A 19,919-nucleotide genomic window follows, 5' to 3' on the forward strand; every position below is an offset into this window, starting at 1 on the left:
ACAAATTATTTAAAAAATATAGATTTAAAAAATTTTATACTGTTTTTTATTCTTATTTCAATTAATTTTAATAAGAAACCAAAATACTAAAATTAAGAGGTTTTAGTTAAAAATTCTAAAAAATTAAGATATTTCAATAAGATTTTTTTAACTAAAACATATTTGAAACAAATGCAGTTTAAAAATTAAAAATGTAAACAATTTATATACAGTAAAAAAAAATACATACATAAAATAAATTTTTTTAAAGCATATGTGCATAAACAATTTCAGCTTACCTTCTACATAATTTGTACCAGATTTGTATAATTTTATTTTTTACAAAATATTGAGCTAAACAATATTTTATTTTATAAATATTGTTTATACAACCAGAATGGCAATTATAAATTTAAGCACAACTTTAAAATGTCTCTTATTTTAGCATTAATTATTTTAATAGTGGAAAATTGAATAATTTTTAAATTTATGTAATTTTTTTAAGTTCATATAAGTTTAATTTCCAAAAGATCAATCAATCCAGAAGATCAATTTATCAATTTCCAGAAGACAGAAACGAATGATCAAGAAAATTTTTGCAAAATAATGTACTAATAAATACTGATTTTACTAAATAAAGCACTAATAATGTTAACTAAAATAATGTACAATAACACCAACCAAGGTTTAAGTTTCCAAGTGAGCCGCCATTCAAGGATTGAGGAGGTGGTGTAAGACTTTGGCTTGGTGGCATCATGCCGATAGGACCAGGACCAGATGCAGTCACAGAACCAAGGGGACCATAAAATTGGTTGCCTTTCTGTTGAGTCATTTGTCTAGACAACTGACTTTCTAATCCACCAGAGAAACCAGATCCGGCCATAGTTCCAAGAGATGTACCATCCCTTCGGTCAAATGAGTCTCGTCTTGGTGAGCCAGCAGTTCCACCAATGCCTGAAAATTGTTAAAAATGCTGTTGAAGCTCCAAAACAATTGAATTATCAGAAACATACTCTAACATAGATGTGCTGTTAATTATACACTTGATGTAACCGCTCATCCGACAAGACACACAATTAATGGATATTTTTTTTTAATAAAAAAACAACTACTATGAGTCTTGAAAAAGACTATGCGAACTGAGTATTAAAATATGTGAACTAAAAAGAACAAATTCTTTAACCTCTAAATACCCAAAATAAATGGATAAAATGAATATTAAAAGTATGATAACAGTTAAATAATTACTAAGTTCAGAAATGAAGTTATAAGATAAAAAATATCAGTGAATGGTATCCTAAAATAAGTAAGTATACAAACAAAATGCCAATACTATCATCTTAAGTAGTCTATGTTAGCGATAACACACTTTTGAAAATAGCTTTCCTAGTTCACAGCTTCAGTAAACTGTATGCAAATGCTTCTTTTGGCACTGCTTGAAACAATTGTCGAATCTGTATTCAGTCCTTTAGACAGATATTCAGTTACCTGAATAATTGGCCAAATATTCAACTAAGTATTTTTTGACAAATTCTTTTGGGGGGAATTTGAATAGATTTAATAAAAAATAATTTAAAATTTTACTTTTTACAACACATTATTAGAAATAGTTTTAAAGCGTATTTGTTGTTAAATTCAAAAACGTAATTTATGCTCAAAAAGACATAGAAAAGCGAAATTTGGATTACTTTATACTGAACCATAAGTTATGTACTGCTGATTTTTTTATTATATTTAAGTGAGTCTTATTTCATAATTTTTTTTTTTAAAGAACACTTTTTTTTTACTTCAAGAGACCTTTTTTTAGTTTGTTTCCTGCTGACTATTTTTCTATTCTAATGAAAGCACAGCATTACAATGGAGCATTTCTTATACTTTATTTTTTATTGTCAATTTTTTCCTGTAACAGTACAATAGACAACACATAACCTAGAAATGTGTGATTTTCAACATTAAAGTTACATCAGTACTGAGAACAATTTTTTTCTGTTTCTCTTACTTTTTTAATAACTTTTCTTAATATAAGCTTTTCTAATTAATGTTATTCTTTGACGGTCACTTTTTTCTTACAATGTGAAAAAGCTAAATTGGATTTTTAATGTTTAAAAATTAAGAACAATTTGTGTTTTGGTTTCTAACCAGCTTTTTCTTTTTTTAAAAAATGATTGTTTTATTATGACATGGATTGATGAGGGTTTCTATTAGACTTTATTCTTTACTTTTAAAAAAAAATAAAAATACCATAATAGGACACAGATGTTCAGCTTTAAAATTTTACTTCAAAAATTAAGATTCATTTTTTTTTATTTGCTTTTGTATATAATCTTTTTTATGAGTTGTTTAGCATTGTATTTTTTATAGAATCTCATTTTAAGGATAATTTTTTCTGGAAATTTTTTTTAGCATGAATAATAGCATATTTCTGGGAACATTTTAGTTTGTTTTAAGAATTAAGGATATTTTTTACTATTTAGCTTTTTCTTTTATTTAACTTAAGCCCTCTAGCTTTTTTTTTTTTTTTTTTTTTTTTAAATAGTATTCTTCAACGCTGAAATATTTCTAATTATTTTAATATATAATTATCTGCATTATAGATTTTTTTTTTTTTTTTTTTTGGTTAGAAAGCAACTGTACTACAAAAGAAAATATAATTCTTTCAGCTTCTGAAGCAAATATTACTAATTTTTTACACAAAGATTTCCCTCTGTAAATTTTCATAAATATTTCATGCGTTCGTGTTATCATTTTGTCCAATTGAAAGCAAAATTTAACATGCTGCTTCATTGTGTTGAGGAACAACTTCCAACAAAGAATCAAAATTATAATTTGTAATGTCCTCCAAATTTGCCCATATAAAATCAATCACATTATTTTAATTGATCACTAATTTATTTACCATATAAAATGAAGAAATTTGAAGTACTAATTTGCACTTACTAGTTCCAATAGCACTAAGTGATGCTCCAATGGGTCCCATTGAATTTGATCCATATCCCATTGTGCTTTGAGGTTGAGCAGGACCTAGTCCTAATCCAGATCCGTAACCTAATTGACTACCGTTAGTTCCAGAGAAACCTAGCCCAGAGGTGGGATGATTAAAAGTCATATTTGAGTTAGCAGGAGAAGAATAAATTGTGTTACTATTAGGTGTGCCACTATTAAAAAGACTTGCTGCAGGATTCTGTTGAGCTTGAGAACCTAGTAAGCGTAGACCACCACTTCCCATAGTTCCTGAAATGTTAAAAAATAATACAATTATTACTGAAACCTCAGCAGAGAATAACTTTAAAACAATGTTAGAGATGTGATAACTCAAATCACCTGTGTGAATAGTAAAATACAAAATTATTAAAAGCTAAGATTAAGTAGGCAATCTGTAAATGAATGTCAATGTCATTAGTGAAAGTTAACTCGTCTTTTCATGCCCTAAGGTTGTTGACTGATGAAAAGTTAACTCTATTCAGAATTCTATTCTATAACAATTTATGAAACCCAAAGTGATATAGAATATTGCAAAAGCTTTGCACATAATTTAGAAAGTTTTACTTCACATCTATAACAAGACAGTTCAGTGTATAATTTCCAGTCAACAAAGTGTTAATAGCTTAAAATTTGCACTATTTATAATTTTTTTATCAAAATCATATATATTTGATTTAAACACATTCATATACAAACACCTGATATTCAAAAAAAAGAAAAAAAAATCATTATTGAGAACTTTTAAAGTTATCTACTTGAGTACTAAAATCGTAATCACAGGCATCATAGTATTAACATCTAAGTTTGTATTAGCAGAAAAATGTTCTGACCCTGGACAGAAAAAAGAAAAGATTCTTTTTTTAACAATCGCTTAAAAAAATATTCGTTGGTTAATTAATGGGGTACATAAACAATTTAAATCTCATATTTCAACACTGATTAAATATTATATTAATGATTCGTGTACATATCTATATTTTTTTTATATAAATTGTAAAAAAATATATCCTAATATTTTAGAGGCTTTTTTTTTAAAAAAATGCATAAGCATACATGCCAATTTTTAAGTTCTTTAAACAAGTGTTTTGCTAGTGGTAGTGAAATACCAATTGAAGTGACATTCTAAGCAGACGTTCAATTTACATTTGATCACCACTTAAAACACGATAAAATAACTGGAAGGCTTAATAAGGCTATTAAAATGTTTAAACTATTTTAATGTAAGGGTATTTAAAATCAATTTATATAATATTTGTTAAATAAAAATCAAGTATGAGTGTTGAAATTTTGCTACCACACTAAACATAAAAATTAAATCTTCACACAATGCAAGTATATTGGCAGGTATATATTAGAGATGTATAATACTAATAGATTAAATGCTACATCTAAATTTATAGATGTAAATGCTGTATATTTACCAGGAGTGCTGTTAGAAGCAGCAGCAGGATTCACAATGACAGGGGGCATTAACCTCATAGCAGTACCCATTCCTCGAGCATTTCCCATCATAACTGAGCCATTTTCATAGTAAGAAGGTGCAACCATTTGATATTGTCCACCTGTATGTGAAAATGTACAGTAGTCATTCATCTCAATAATATAATAAACCAATCATTTTTTTACAAATTGAATACAACCCTTAATAATAAAATAACTTTTGAATATTGAACTAATGCCTCCACTTGGATGATTAACTTTTGTTCATACAACTTAAGAAACTTTATTGATATAAAATTAAACAAATAATAATAAGATTATATAATATTTCAATTATTTTTTAAAAAATGTGATTACCAGGTCCTTGCATACTCTGAGGCATTCCACCACCCCCTTGTGTCATGGTATCGGCACCTGGGCCTTGAGGAGTCATAGGCCTAGCACCGCCACCACGCATTAACTGTTGTTGAGTATTAGGAGTTTGACCTTGGCCACCCTGAACCATTCCAGCTGGAGTTGGGAACATACCCCAAGGAGGTACACCATAATACTGAGTCATCATTGGGCCTAAAACATAGAAGTGGGGATATTTTTATTTACGCAACAAAACATGTTAACTATTTCTCATGCATATAGTTCACAATAAGTAAAAAGCTAAATCTTTCTCACATCAGTTGTATTTTCTAACCAACATTGAAAACTATTTAAACCCTAATGAAAATTAATATTATATGCAAGTATGAATATCACTAACTGGTCATTGTAACAGTTTTAAATAAAACTTTAAAAAACAAAAGAAAAAAAAATCAATGATTTTGATCAATGAAAATTTTTTATACAAAAAAATTTCAATAGCCATGTGTTTCTCCTTTTTAACTTCTTGATAAAAAATACAAAATTTTTACAAATGCAGCAAGAATTTGTTAAATTTATTAAAAATTAGAGCTCAGATACTCTGAAAAATTGTGTTTTTACAGACTACTCTGAGTAGTCTTAAACACTTTGTTTTTTTTATAATAGAGTATAAAAATATTTCCTTTACATTTTTAATTAATAACTTAATTAATTAATAATGATAATAATAGTTTTTATTAATTGATAATTCATTAATTTTTCAATGGCATAAGATCACTTTCATAACAATACTTCAACAATTCCTCAAAATCGATTGTATTATTATTATGTTAACAAGAAATTCTTTTAGATTAGCGTACATGCTAGAATTCAATTTAGCAAGGATGGCAGGAGGTATCACAACGAACTTGATTTCTAAGAATCGAGTCACAGCCTTTCGGCTGTCAGACAACTTTTCAATTACCAAGTTTCAAATGTGTGTCAGAGAAAATTTGGAGAATTTATCTCCTCGAAGTTCTTATTACAAGTCTAAAAACATGGCAAAGGGAACATTGTTGGCTTTAACACCAAGTCAAATTGATGTTAGCTTACCAGGCATGATAGTCCCCATTGAAGCAGCAGCAGCATAAGGATCTTGATTCATAACATATGGGCTGGAAGCGAATGGTGCTGGAGATGCAGCTGGATTAGCTGCTTGCATCTGACCTTGCTGCTGCATTGGAAATTGCTGCTGGCCCATCACAGGCATGGGTTGACCTTGAGCTCTTGAATAAAGCTGAAAACATACTTTATTTAGAAACTTCAAAATTTCGCTCAGCTAATATTTCATTCATGCTTGAACTGGTTTTTCAAAAGGTTTTTCAGAAAATATTTCTCTAATTAAACCTTTAATCTCAATCTTATGTGGGTAAAATGCTTTTATGGTACAGATTTAGTACACCAGACTGATTCAGTAATTCCCTTTTACTGATAATAAACAAAACAAGTTGGGTTTGGATAAAACAGAGGTTCATTGATTCGAGACTTAAGATCCGACTTGTACCTTCATAAAATAATTATTACAGTTGCCTAAACCAGCAATCAATGTAAAGGAAAAGTTCCATTTTTACAAATTTTCAATTTTGTTAATGAGTCCAATAGGTTTTTACTGCCCATTGGTTTATATGATTGTTTTGGAAATATATGACAATACAGAATGTTTAAGGTTTTAAAAAATACATAGCAAACAGGATTTATAGGAGGACTTTGATCCCTGAACATAGTATAGATGGCATTTAAAATAGCAAAAGCACATTTTATAATTTATAGTCTACAAACTAATGCATAACATTTTTTAGACTAATGAAAAATAAATAGTGACAGACATTATATTTGTGTAATTATTTTCTCAACAAACTATTAATAAACAGTCATTATTTTGCTACCTGATGGAGAAGCACGGAGTAGAAATTATAATATACCATTATGAGAATTGATGTAAATCTATGTCCATAACTCTCCAGAGAAATGAGCCCAGTTCTTAAGAACAAAATCGTTGTGTGCAGTAATAATCTTTGAAAATATTGAAAGAAACAAAATATACACATACCTCCATAAAAAAATGCTGAGGGTCTTGACAAGAGAAATTAGAACCGAACTTTTCATCACCTCTGTTAAGAACCATCTTCCTAGATGTCATCTAGTTTAGAGAAGAAAATAGAAACGATTAGCTTAAACAAAAAAAAATATAAGTAGTTTAGCTTACAAATTTAAGAGAGATCCATACTTGATTAGTGTAATCCATGTTAGGAGAATCCATGTTAGGCATAAAAGCTGAAGAATAATCAAATTGAAGTTGGTCCATGGACACTCCCTCAAAACCTTGATCTAGTCCACCCAATGAAGTGCCACCCGATTGCATATTAGCTCCAGAAGACTGGGGCATCATTTGTTCACTATGCTTTGGCATTTTTTCATTTAATATATGCTTCTTGCTACCAATGTCTTCACTTGGAGAAGACTGTCGACTGTTTGAATGGCTGTTAAAATAAGAGCCATCAGTGAAATTCAATTTAAAAAAATTATAATCTGCAGTTTCTTAAGTGGGTGTTAAGTTTCTGTTTTTAATTCCTCTTTTTCCCAATAAAATAATAATAAAATAAGATAGAAGATAAAACCCTTATTAATGAATCAGCGAACATTTTAAAAATAGCATTAATATTACATTATTTACTTCGGGCAAACGCATTATAAATATATTGATAAATTTTGTCAGTCATTCAGAAGAAAATTAATGTTTCAACTTTTCTTTTTAATGTGTTCTTCTACATCAAAAATAATTTACAAGTTTCAGGACATTGAAATTATCAAGTTTCATATTCATTAAAGAGAACATTTTAAATATTAAAAAATAGCAATACAGTGATTTACACAGATTGAGTAAGCTATATTTTTTATGAAATATTTTTTATTAAATCAAAAATCTTGATTTTTTTCATGTTATATTATCATGAGTAGGAAATTTAGAATCCTGCATTTAAAGAATTACTATTTTATACACTGGATTATTGGGAATTAACCTGTAAACTAATTTTGTTTTATCACACGTATTTTTGTTATTGCCGCAGATTTTTTCAAAGTTTTCATTATCCTGACTTTTTAATGCTACATTGTTTTGCGTGGGACATTTTAAAGCAGGCATTTGAAAAATCACTTTTGCATACCCTCAATTTCTTGTCTTGTATTCAATGTCTTGTTGATCACATTTTTGACAGTTATTGCTTGGGAATTCTACATTTTTCAAAATTTTATTTAGTTTCCGATAATACGATAATGATCCCCGAATTTCGAAACACACTTTTAAATAATTACTTTATGACACCCTTTAGTAAAGACAATTTCATCTCAATCCGCAATTTTTCGAAATGCAAGAGTTTTGCACCTTCTTAAAACAGAGTGTGTGGTTTTTGGCGAAAGTAATCTTTTTACAAGAAAAGAGACAAAAAATATGAAATGTTTTTTGGGCTGTGGTCAAATTACGCCGTCATTTCAAAACTCTGGATTACTATTTTATATCCAAAATTTTATATCACATTATAACGGAAAAATTAAATGAAAACTGGAAGTCAGGTAAAAATTATAAAAAAAGCAGAAATTGGGGGAAAAGCAGAGAATTTTCATCTCTGAATTACATATAAAGAAAAATTTAAAAATTTTTGGATTATTTCAATGTACATGGCAGAAATTAAATTTTAAAATTAGAAAAGAGAACCAAAATCAGAAATGACAGTATAGTTATCTATTTCAAAGACACAATTTTAGTTTTTAACAACCTGAGCTTATAGACATTTAAGAAACAAAGATTCATTATTTTATACATACTGGTATCCACTGTCGTCACTCAAACCATTTTGAAGAATTCCATTAGATTGGTGAATTACACCACTTCCTTCTTGCTCTTTTCCTTTCAATTCTCCATCAAAAGATATAGATTTTAGCTTTTTTAGTTTTTCAGGATTATCGCTTGAATTCTAGAAGAAATTACAAATTAAGTACACATAAAGAAATATATTAGATATGGATTAACTTATCTTTATAGATACAGAGGCAGGCAAGGTATAAAAAAAGAACAAGAAATACTAACAACCATTCTTCTGCACAAACTTATTTTATACATATCACACATACAACTTCATAATAAATATATCTATGATTAACAAAAAAAGATTTTTCAAAAGAAGGTGTGTCAAAATTTAAAAACCAATGGAAAGGTTAAATTTTTTAATATCATGCAAAATGTTTAAAATAGTCCCAAAGTTGCAAAAAATGAGAAAAAAAATTTTAAATTCCTAAAAATAGTTTACAGATCTCTCTCTTTCATAACTTCTGATGGCTTAGTCTTTGACCTCAGGACCACAAATATCAATGTGCGAAGTCAATGTATCTCTTACAATTTTAAGAATAGCAAACATACATCTAACGCAAAGAGTAAAAAAAGGAATAAATTAGCAAATATGCTAATAATACAAAAAAAAAAATTTCAGACTAAACAAAAATAGAATTTCAGTTTAAATCTAAATATAGAAAATATATTAATTATTTATTAATAATTACTGAAATCATAATATTAATTTGTTTTAATTTTTTGAGAAAAATTGTGACGAAAATGGAAAGTCACAAATGCCATTTTTGCACAGAAAATAAAACAATAATCTAATTGATCACCTTTTCAAATGATACTGTGTCATGGAACGACATTCTAAAACGTTTGTTACGATCAAACAGCATTAAAAAAATAAAACAATTCAGTCAAAAAACCAAGGCAGTAAAGGAAGAATGCTTTATATTGTTAAATACATAATATACTTTGAAATTAGTTTTAACATTAATTGATATAAATAAGTATAATAACTTTAAATCCTTTTATAACATATAAAGAAGTTATTGTTAATGAAACATAAAAACTGATATGACTAACTTTAATAATGAGTTGACAACTAATAGTTTGTAAATTTTATTATAATAATTGCACATGGAAATTGACAGCCTTCTTCAAGTTATATTCTGATATGTTAAAAAGTAAAATAAAATAGTATTAGAATCTAAAATTGCCTTTTATTCTGATAAAAAATAACTTGTTGCAAAAAGTCAAGTTAATTAATCTATTCTACAATAGACATCAAATTGATGAGATAATGAATAAAATAAAGAAAACAAAGCTTTGGAAATTAATATTACCATGCCAAGATGGTGCATTCTTGCCATTCGATTATCCAGATCTTTTGAGGTAGGAGAACTACCCAGAACATATTCAACCATTTTAACACCAAGTCCTCCAGTGTCTACAGAAAAATGCATATTTATTAAATACAAAAGAAAATTTAGTTTTCCTTAAATTAATAAAAAAATTTCTGATTTTCCAGAATAATACACTAGAATTTCCAGAACCATTTCTTTGTCAATTATTTTTTTAATTTGCTACTTAGGTAAATATAAGAATACAAGTCAACCACATAAATTAAAACTAATTATAAAAAGCTTTAACAGTAATAAGCTTATCAAAATTTTAAAAGAGAAAAAAAACATTACAAAATAAAACTGAAGAATTTTAAAAAATTTTATGAATTCAAACACAATAATTATAGTATAAATACTAAAGTGATATTTGTGAAGCATTTAATTTCATTTTGTATATAAATGCTTTTTAATAAAGCTTTCCTAAAATTAGTTTATTAATTGTATCATTCATTTTTCTTAAAACATATAATGCAGAAATATTTCCTTTAAGGAAAACTTTATTTACACTTAAAACAATTTTGACAGTTTTTCCTTTACTTTTAAGGTATTTCATATCTTCCAAAAAAATAGCTAATCATCCTGATTAAAACTTAATACTGATAAAAATTAAATGTGAAAAACATAAAAATTCTAAGGAATACTTAATTAAAACCTTGCCAGCATCCCATAAGCAGAATATTTTCAAATGTTCTGCAACAGGACTAATTTATTTATACAAATGTTCTGCAAGCATTTCACAGCGAAAAAAAGTCAACTTTACGTTTAAATACTATATTTTAATTTATTAAAATACAGGATACACTATTTTTTTTTTTTAAACCAAGGCAAATATTCTTGATTTGTTACTTTTTCAATCACTTTTGAAGTACAAAATTTTGTTAATGACGACGATGATGATGAATTATTAATAAAATGCGTATGATATGAAGGTCCGAACATTAAATCTTTCTAAGGGACAAGTGTCCAGATGGTGCATCATTTGCAAACACAAACATTCGCTGGTCTGTTGTTCCAACAATTTCTTTATCTCTATCAAAGCATTTGGTCTTTTAGAAACAATTCTGTCAATCGTGGATCCCCACGATTCACAAATTGCTTCTGAAATGGCAATGCAAAATATGAAAGTCATAAACTTAATGAAATTGGAAATTTCTGAATTTAACGAGTAAAGCGGTTTATCAAAGGTTTTTAAGTCTAAAATCGAAACATGAGAAAATTTATCTAAAAATGTGGGGGTGAGGAATGAGGTGGGGGGAAATGATTATAAGGGGAAACTTTTAAACCTTCATGTCATTATGGTCTACAGAAGAATATATGAGATTAGGGTTGGGGATTGTTCTGCAAGACTACTGTAGGGAGGGGGAGGGTGGGTTCGCAGAAAAACGCTGTCACTTATTCAAGATGCAAATTGTTCTGCAGGACTTCGTTTGTTCTGCGACGTACGTCACAGTTTTAGGCACTTTCTGCTTCTGGGGCCAGCATGATACAGGGTTCCTACACTATTTTAAGAAAACAATATCCTGACTTTTGCAGGTTTTTCCTGACCTTTTACAATAAAATTCCTGACCCGCCGTTTCCCACTCCAACAAAATTTTTAACATTGCAGTTTCAATTAGTAATAATATGCTACTAAGTCATAACTATCATATATTGAATAGTATAAACACTTATATATTAAAAGTGGAATTGCGTAATAGCACTTTATATCCCAAATTATATTTTCAGAAAACTTGTGAAACATATTTTTAATTATCATGATTAGATTAAACTTTCAGTGCGTTTTTGTAGTTAGATACGAAAACTATTTAAATAAAAAGATCAAGAAAATCTGTTGGATTATGGAAATATTATTTTATTTAATGTTAAGTGGAACCAAATGCATGAGTGTCGTCAGGATATAAAGGGTTAATCAAATCTGGGAGATACGTATCAGTATTCTTGAATAATATTTACTCTTAAAACGTACTAGAACATTTGTTACATTAAGTTATTAATTTTTAAAAATCACCAATTCACTTCAAACTGACTTTTCTTTTAAAAGATAATATTGAAATATAAAGGGAAAAAAAGTCAAGAAAAGTTAATTATATACAAATAAAAATTCTGATAGAAAAATTATGCAACTTGTGAGAAAAATAAAATCAAAAATATCTTTTTTCTTCAGTATTTTTAAATTTATTTCTGTAATACTGTAAGCTTCCGGAAAAACTCAGGGGCATCTATGTTACATAATATTTCTCAACATATTTTGTTGTTTGACAATTTCGGAATCAAGAACATCCAGTTCTGTAGCAGCAGTTTTCGTCAATTTAGATTTTCTTAATTTCAAATAATCTATCTTTTCTTTTATTCGTTTTCTAGAAATTTCAGCTTTTTTATTCTCTTCGTTCTTCTTTTTTTTGGGGGGGGGGGGCTTCTAATGCATGTCTCCATCTTGTTCTAGATCCTTTTACAGCATCTAGCATTTTTTCATAAATGTCTATATTTTTTAATCCATTTATAAATGAAACATAATCATACACACGCCTTTGTGAAAAGTCTTCATTGAGGTTTTCAATCAATAAGCTTTTATTGATTGAAAACCCCCCTTCGACTGTTGCGTTACTATGAGAGAGGATAAGAACAATTTTTATAACCTCCCACAAATTTTCAATTTTTTTTCCTCCGTGCAAATATTTTGAAAAAAATTTATCTAATCTCTGTTGCTGTGGATTAAACTCGAAGAAACTCTTTTGCTCTTCTTTTTTTTTTGGCAGCATCACAAAACAGTAAAAATTCCCTTTTTGCTTTTTCTGCTGTTGTTTCAGCTACCCAGTTATTAACATGGAGAATTTCCAGACAGGTATCCATCCTTTGTTGAGCAATGGATGGATGTTGAATGATCAATTCTGGCACTAAACTTGAAATGCCACGTGTGATACTATACAACAATGGACTTTTTTCGAGTATTTTTTCGACCGTCGTCAAAAGGAATTTTCGACATTCTAACTTGAAATATCCCTTTTCTTTCTCACTAATTTTTATCATGTTCAGATATTTACTTGCTGCAAAACCTATATTCACATTATTAACACTTAATAGATTGTCATTGCTTGTCAATACTTGCTAGTTTTTTTGCAGTTGTAGCATTGTCTATGACCGACTTTTTTTACACAACGCAGCAAAAGATTTCGTGTTAGTATATACTGGAATATAAGTATGGACTGAGAGGTTTGGAGGTCTGAAAATTTAAAAGAAAAGGTTGAAATTCTTCAGAAATTAGCTTAAAGAATGCTAATTTTGGTAGCATTATCGGATCCTTAACACAGTCTCAGACATTTTTTATTGAGATTCCGGCTGGCTGAGAATTTTTTTCCTCTTCTATGTACCTTTTAATGCTGTCAAAATGAAATATGGCCCGCTCCACAAAAGGAAGATTTTCCAGCCACCTGATTTGGCAGAACTTATTTGGAAAAATGTTGCTACCAGATATGTTAGTATACTCTGCTCGTAAACCAGTTATTCACACAAAGAGCAATAAACCTAGCAACCCTATCGAAAATTCCTTATCATTGGATAAACAGGAGGGAAATTGCTAACAGGACAGGTTCTACCAGGGAAAGAGGATTGTTATTATGAGGATATTACATATTTTGAATTACAGAATTTTTCCTTGAAATTTTATTTTTGCTTGTCAAGTCTTTGAATGAACTATAGTTATTTTTTAATTTTCCTAACTTTATGAATATGAAAGAAAAATCCTGACTTTTTCCTGACTTTATGAATATGTAAGAAAAATCCTGACATTTTCCTGACTTTTTAGCTTAATTTTAGAATATCCTGACTTTTGCAGGTTTTCCTGACCGTGTAGGAACCCTGTGATACCTTACATATAATAAATGTTTATTTAATTTTGCTACTTTCTTCTACAAGATGCAAGGATCAAATAATCTATTACATTACGAACCCACATAAAATAAAACATCTAAATATTCCTTTTTCCATTAAAACTTGATCACTAAGCAGAGTGCAAACCTTTAAGAAATTCATGACTGCATTATCCTTATCAATATTGATAAGAGTCATGTTTTTATATTGATAAATATAACAATAATTAATATCCTTCTCAAATATAAAAACTAATAAGAATTAAACAGAAGTTTTCTTCAGTAACAGAAAGAGTAACAAATTATTAGAAGCAATCTTATTTTTATTTTTTATCTAAAACATAGGACTACTATTTAGAAATAAAATTACAAAAAATTTTATACTTAAATATTAGTGTCATTTTGTTTATTGGCATATTTATTAACAGGGATGTAACGAACAGCAACATTATTTTTCATTAATATTTTTAATATATAAATAAATTTAGTCATTATAGAAAATTAATCAAAACTTAGATTATTGGTAAAGGGTTGTGACGAAAAAAAAACAATAATAGTTACTCATTAGAAATAGTTGTAAAGTTCAAAAAAAAGATTAAGAAAAATAGAGAAAAAAAATTTTTCCTAATTCTAAAAACAAAGCCTTATTGCTAAAAATATTTTCCGGAAAAAAAGTATCCATAAAACATTTAAAGAAATATAGTGCATCATCAACACTTTTAAGAATGCCGCACAACTGTAAAAATGTTCAGAAAAACACAAGATTATATACAAAAGCCAAACATAGATAAAAATAGATCTTAAGAAGACACTATACTGCGGAAGAAACTTCATGTCTTCCAATAACTAATTTTTCAAGAAAAAGTCTAAATGAAACCTTCTTAATTGTCACGTCATAACGAAAACAGAGGGGGAAATTTGAGCTTTTAATTTTAACCAGATTATTCATCAATAAATATAAAAACACTCAATTATACAATTTAATTACCTGATGCACTATTGTGTCCAGTACTCCAAGCAGCATCCCGCCATTGGTCACCAAATAAGATTCCTTTACTCTCATCTTGTTTTGTGTCTTCAACACCCCACAATTTTTTTGCAGCCGGTGAATACTGTAAACAAGATTCTTGTTAATATAATCATATATACATATAGATCTACATAGCTATTAAAACCTTTATTTTGTTATATCTAGGAGATCATACAGATAATTCTTATAAAGCTTTCAATAAAAATAAAAATTCTTAAAAGAAATTACCTTTTACAGGTAATTAATTCTTCGGTGAAAGATTAAGATAAACCACAAGTTGGTTAACTGACAGTTTAAAAAGATGAATCTAAGACAAATTCTTCGTATTTCCTAACACATTTACTAAATTTGATAATTCTAAACCAACTTTAAATATCACTCAATAAATTCTTTAAATAAGTTCTTCAAATAACATTAGTACATGAACTTGGAAGAAAAATCATAAGTTACTTATAAGAACATAAGAAAAATCATTAAGAAAAATAATCAACATCGGAGTAAAACATTTGGTGTACCATATCATGAATTATGTAATTGTAAAGAACATTTTTTTTTTTCAAGCTTGTCTGCCATAAAGTTTTTGGACCACAAAATGAATAACTAAGTGATCCTATTGAACCACTAAATTTTCATTGCTCATGTGAACCCTACTTTTCACTAAAAGCAGATCGCTATTTAAAATATGAATTTCCAATTTCTTTACCCAAGTATAAATTCGCACATTCATAATTATTCTATCTATTTATAAATAAAACAAAGAATATCAAAACAAAAACAGGGTGCTTAGCCATATTTTTTAACAAAAAATAAGCCCCTTTTAAGCACTAAAAAAATATTTTTAAGCATTTAAAAAAAATTATTTTCTAAGATCATAATAAAATAACTAGTTTTTGACAAAGAACATTTCTTGATTATATTAGCCATCATAAAAACAATTTTAAACATATTCAATATAGAGTGGCTCATTCTATTTTTTAAAATAATAATTACTTTACTTAATTACGTAAAAAAAATTCAAAATTATAATTGATTTAAAGGTTGGTTTGAAATGAAAGTTATTTATAAAAGCATACTCAACAAACAAGATTAATATTATTGAAACAGATTAATTTTATTGATAATACCGAATTCATAAAGACATGTAAAGAATTAAGCAAACTAAGAAAATTTTAATACATTCATATGTAAATAAGTGAATGGCCTCTTATTATTTATTGAAACTTGTTACTTGGTTCAGTATTTATTTAATGAAATGATTAAAAAAATTTAAATAATTTTGAAATGTAAATACAATGAGTATTGAAGCAACATTTTTGTCAGAAGTAAATTATTAATGGTCTCTACACTCCTAATATTTATCACATCTGAGGTAATTTAATTTTGTATATTAATTGTTTTTAAAATTAAATCAGGGTGCATAGACAAAGCTTTCAACAAAAAATAAGCACCTTTTAAGTAATTTTTTAAGAACTCAAAAAATATTTTTAAGCACTATATACATTAACAAAATGCAAAATAATTGTCAAAGACTATTTTAGATGATCATGATAAAATAACTAGTTTCTGACAAAGAACTCTTTTCTTGATTATATTAGCCATCATAAAAACAATTTTAAACATATTCAATATAGAGTGGCTCATTCTATTTTTTAAAATAATAATTACTTTACTTAATTACGTAAAAAAAATTCAAAATTATAATTGATTTAAAGGTTGGTTTGAAATGAAAGTTATTCATAAAAGCATACTCAACAAACAAGATTAATATTATTGAAACAGATTAATTTTATTGATAATACCGAATTCATAAAGACATGTAAAGAATTAAGCAAACTAAGAAAATTTTAATACATTCATATGTAAATAAGTGAATGGCCTCTTATTATTTATTGAAACTTGTTACTTGGTTCAGTATTTATTTAATGAAATGATTAAAAAAATTTAAATAATTTTGAAATGTAAATACAATGAGTATTGAAGCAACATTTTTGTCAGAAGTAAATTATTAATGGTCTCTACACTCCTAATATTTATCACATCTGAGGTAATTTAATTTTGTATATTAATTGTTTTTAAAATTAAATCAGGGTGCATAGACAAAGCTTTCAACAAAAAATAAGCACCTTTTAAGTAATTTTTTAAGAACTCAAAAAATATTTTTAAGCACTATATACATTAACAAAATGCAAAATAATTGTCAAAGACTATTTTAGATGATCATGATAAAATAACTAGTTTCTGACAAAGAACTCTTTTCTTGATTATATTAGCAGTTATAAAAAGGAGGTTGGATATCAGAGGCTGGAAAATGAAGTCTGAAATTGAGAATATCTTGCAAAATGCAGCAGAGTTGCACATGAGAAGGCAATAATCTCACTGAACCCAGGTCAGTAGAAGCACATATGGACTCGCAAGTATTTCATCAAACATGTAAAATGATTGGCGCTTTCATAAGCTATGGACCAACAGTACGACAAAATGAATTGTGAAAACGTTGAACAGAACAATGTGAAAAGCAAGCTTTTGCATAATACGAGTCAAAAATAGACATGGTAAGGAAAAAAAATCTCATTTTTGAAAAGGGAAAATGAAGCACCTTTTAAAAACATCCAATGGAAAAAGCACCTTTAAGGGCTTTTAAAAAATTGAAAATAAGCACCTTTAAAGAGATGAATTAAAGTTTCTTTGGAATGACAAATCTGAATAACATAAGATTTTTTGCAGCATTTAAAATAGCGAAGCCATTTACTTTTTCAAAATCTTGCCTCTAAATATTATTGATTTTTTACACAAAACAACTTAAAAGTATTGAAAATTTTAAAAGTAATAATGCAATAATATAGTATTAAGTGAAAAGATTTATCAAGTACAATTAAAGTTTTAAAAAATGTTTTACAAATAGAGGATGGTCCCTCAGGAAAAAAAATCATATGATTAAAAATATCAATTAATTTGTATCCTAATTAAATTAAATGAAAAAAAGGGAGATGGAAATTTTGCGGAAATGAAGCTTTGTGGTTCCTTACTGCTCTGGGAATCCACATGAAAATACAATGTAATAATGAATTATCCCCAAGTCAAGTTAAAGAATTAATGCACTAATCTATAAATAGAAGAGTGTGAAAAGAATATTAGCTTGCCAGTGACAAAGGCACTTTGCCAACGATGAAATTAACAAAAGAAATAAATTCTCTTTTCCTACTAAGGAAAATTAATTTTTGATAATTAGCTAGTCCCTGTGATCCGCAAAATTTCAAGAGATTTTTCCGTTTGATTCCAGGGGGCGGAAAATGAGAATTTCCAGCAAAATGAGCAGAGCTGCACATGAGAGTGCAAGAATCCTTCCCTTTTCGCCAAATCCAGTGTAGTATACGCACATGCAAACCTATAAGTATTTCATCAAACATATAAAATGATTGGTGCTTTTATACACTAAGGATCAACAGTAGACCAAAATGGATTGTGGTTCAATGAATTGTGAAAACATTGAACCGAACAATGTGAAAATCACACTTTTTGCATAATCAACATACTGAAGAAAAAATTTCTAATTTTGGAAAAGGGGAAACTGAACACTTTTTAAAAACAACCAATCAAAAAAGCAACTTTGAGGACTTTTAAAAGACAAAAATAAGCACTTTTTAAAAATGCCATGCACGCTGAAATAAAAAATAAAAAGCAATAAGTTATGAGCAGATAATATGCAATTGCATATTTTAGCACTTTTGATGTTGCTGGGGGTGATTGCAATCACGTGAAAAAGATGTAGAAATGAGGTGTGTGTCGGGAAGGGGGATGCAAAGGGCCCGACCAAACAGACATTAGTCATAGAAACCTCAGAAAGGGATGATCAGATATTCTATGAAGGGATGTCGTTTCCTGGAATAAATAATTGTCAATCTGTGTGGGAAAAATAAGGTTTCTGTGGTAGGTAGAAAATGACCTCCCTTTCCTGTGATTGATTAGTTAAAAGGTGGAATGAATACATTTTCGGAGAGAGCTGCTATTCTAACATATTTCGATAGTCCATCCGATAGATAGATAGTTTCGGCATCCATCAGTTGAATACGTAGTTAGTGAAGCTTCGAACGTGATTTTTGACTGCTGAATTTTATAATATGCCAAAAATTAAGTCGACAAAATCAAATTTAATGAAGACAAGGATTTCGGTCTATGGGAAGGACTTTACGACCGATGGGGAAATAGTATTTTGTGTGATTTGTCAAATTTCCTGTGAAAAAAAGTACAGAATCGATCAACATATAAAGACTAATGCTCACTCCGGGAAGAAAAAGCAGAATACAAAAGGATTTGTTCAAAGTTTATTAACTATTCCTGTTCAGGCAGCTAAAAAGGAAAGTGATTTTTCTAGTGATTTATGCAAAGCCTTAGTAAGCAGCAATATTCCTTTAAAAAAGTTAAATAATCCAAACTTAAGACAGTTTTTAAAAAAATATTGTACCAATCAGATCATTCCCCATGAATCCACTTTAAGAAAGAACTACCTTCCACCGATATGTAACGAAGTACTGGATGATATTCGACGAGATATTGGAGATGGCCCTATATGGATTGAAGTCGATGAGACGACAGATAAGTGCTATATTGCTCATTTTATTTGTGGAAAAATGGATAATATTCCTACTCGACCACATCTTCTAGCAAGCAAAGCCCTTGAAAAAGTCAATCATTCAACCATAGCAAGGTTTGTCAATGATTCTATCAGATTATTATGGCCTGATAGAGATGGTTCTGAAGATGTTTTGATTTTTGTCAATGATGCGGCTCCGTAATTCATTCAAAACAAAAATTCGGGTTTTGCAGCAGTGAAGAAGATAAATGATTTCCTTAATGGAAACTGAACTTCCAGAGAAAGTAAAACCAATGAGTACGAAATTATACAAGTTTTGTCCAATAACATCGGTTGACGTGGAGACGTCATTTTCTGCTTTCAAAATGATCTTTGATGACCGACGACATCAATTCACCCT

General features: G+C 28.4%; 1 protein-coding gene across 5 annotated transcripts in view; it reads right to left on the reverse strand.

The window, feature by feature from the left end:
- The window catches only part of pum (pumilio), an 89,278-nt gene that overhangs the window by 32,769 nt on the left and 36,590 nt on the right, over window positions 1-19,919 (reverse strand). For all 5 annotated transcript variants that reach the window (XM_071181982.2, XM_016071308.4, XM_016071310.4 and 2 more), the window contains 10 exons: window positions 14,887-15,010; window positions 9,973-10,076; window positions 8,617-8,765; window positions 7,022-7,274; window positions 6,845-6,934; window positions 5,848-6,031; window positions 4,759-4,968; window positions 4,383-4,523; window positions 2,917-3,210; window positions 661-933 (listed from right to left, as the gene is read on the reverse strand). In XM_071181982.2, coding sequence (XP_071038083.1) covers window positions 661-933; window positions 2,917-3,210; window positions 4,383-4,523; window positions 4,759-4,968; window positions 5,848-6,031; window positions 6,845-6,934; window positions 7,022-7,274; window positions 8,617-8,765; window positions 9,973-10,076; window positions 14,887-15,010 — 1,822 coding nt within the window. The remainder of the gene's footprint in view (window positions 1-660; window positions 934-2,916; window positions 3,211-4,382; window positions 4,524-4,758; window positions 4,969-5,847; window positions 6,032-6,844; window positions 6,935-7,021; window positions 7,275-8,616; window positions 8,766-9,972; window positions 10,077-14,886; window positions 15,011-19,919) is intronic.

The sequence above is a fragment of the Parasteatoda tepidariorum genome, chromosome 4, assembly GCF_982258835.1.
Source record: "Parasteatoda tepidariorum strain Cologne lab strain chromosome 4, Ptep-v5.0, whole genome shotgun sequence".
Lineage (NCBI taxonomy): Eukaryota > Metazoa > Arthropoda > Arachnida > Araneae > Theridiidae > Parasteatoda > Parasteatoda tepidariorum.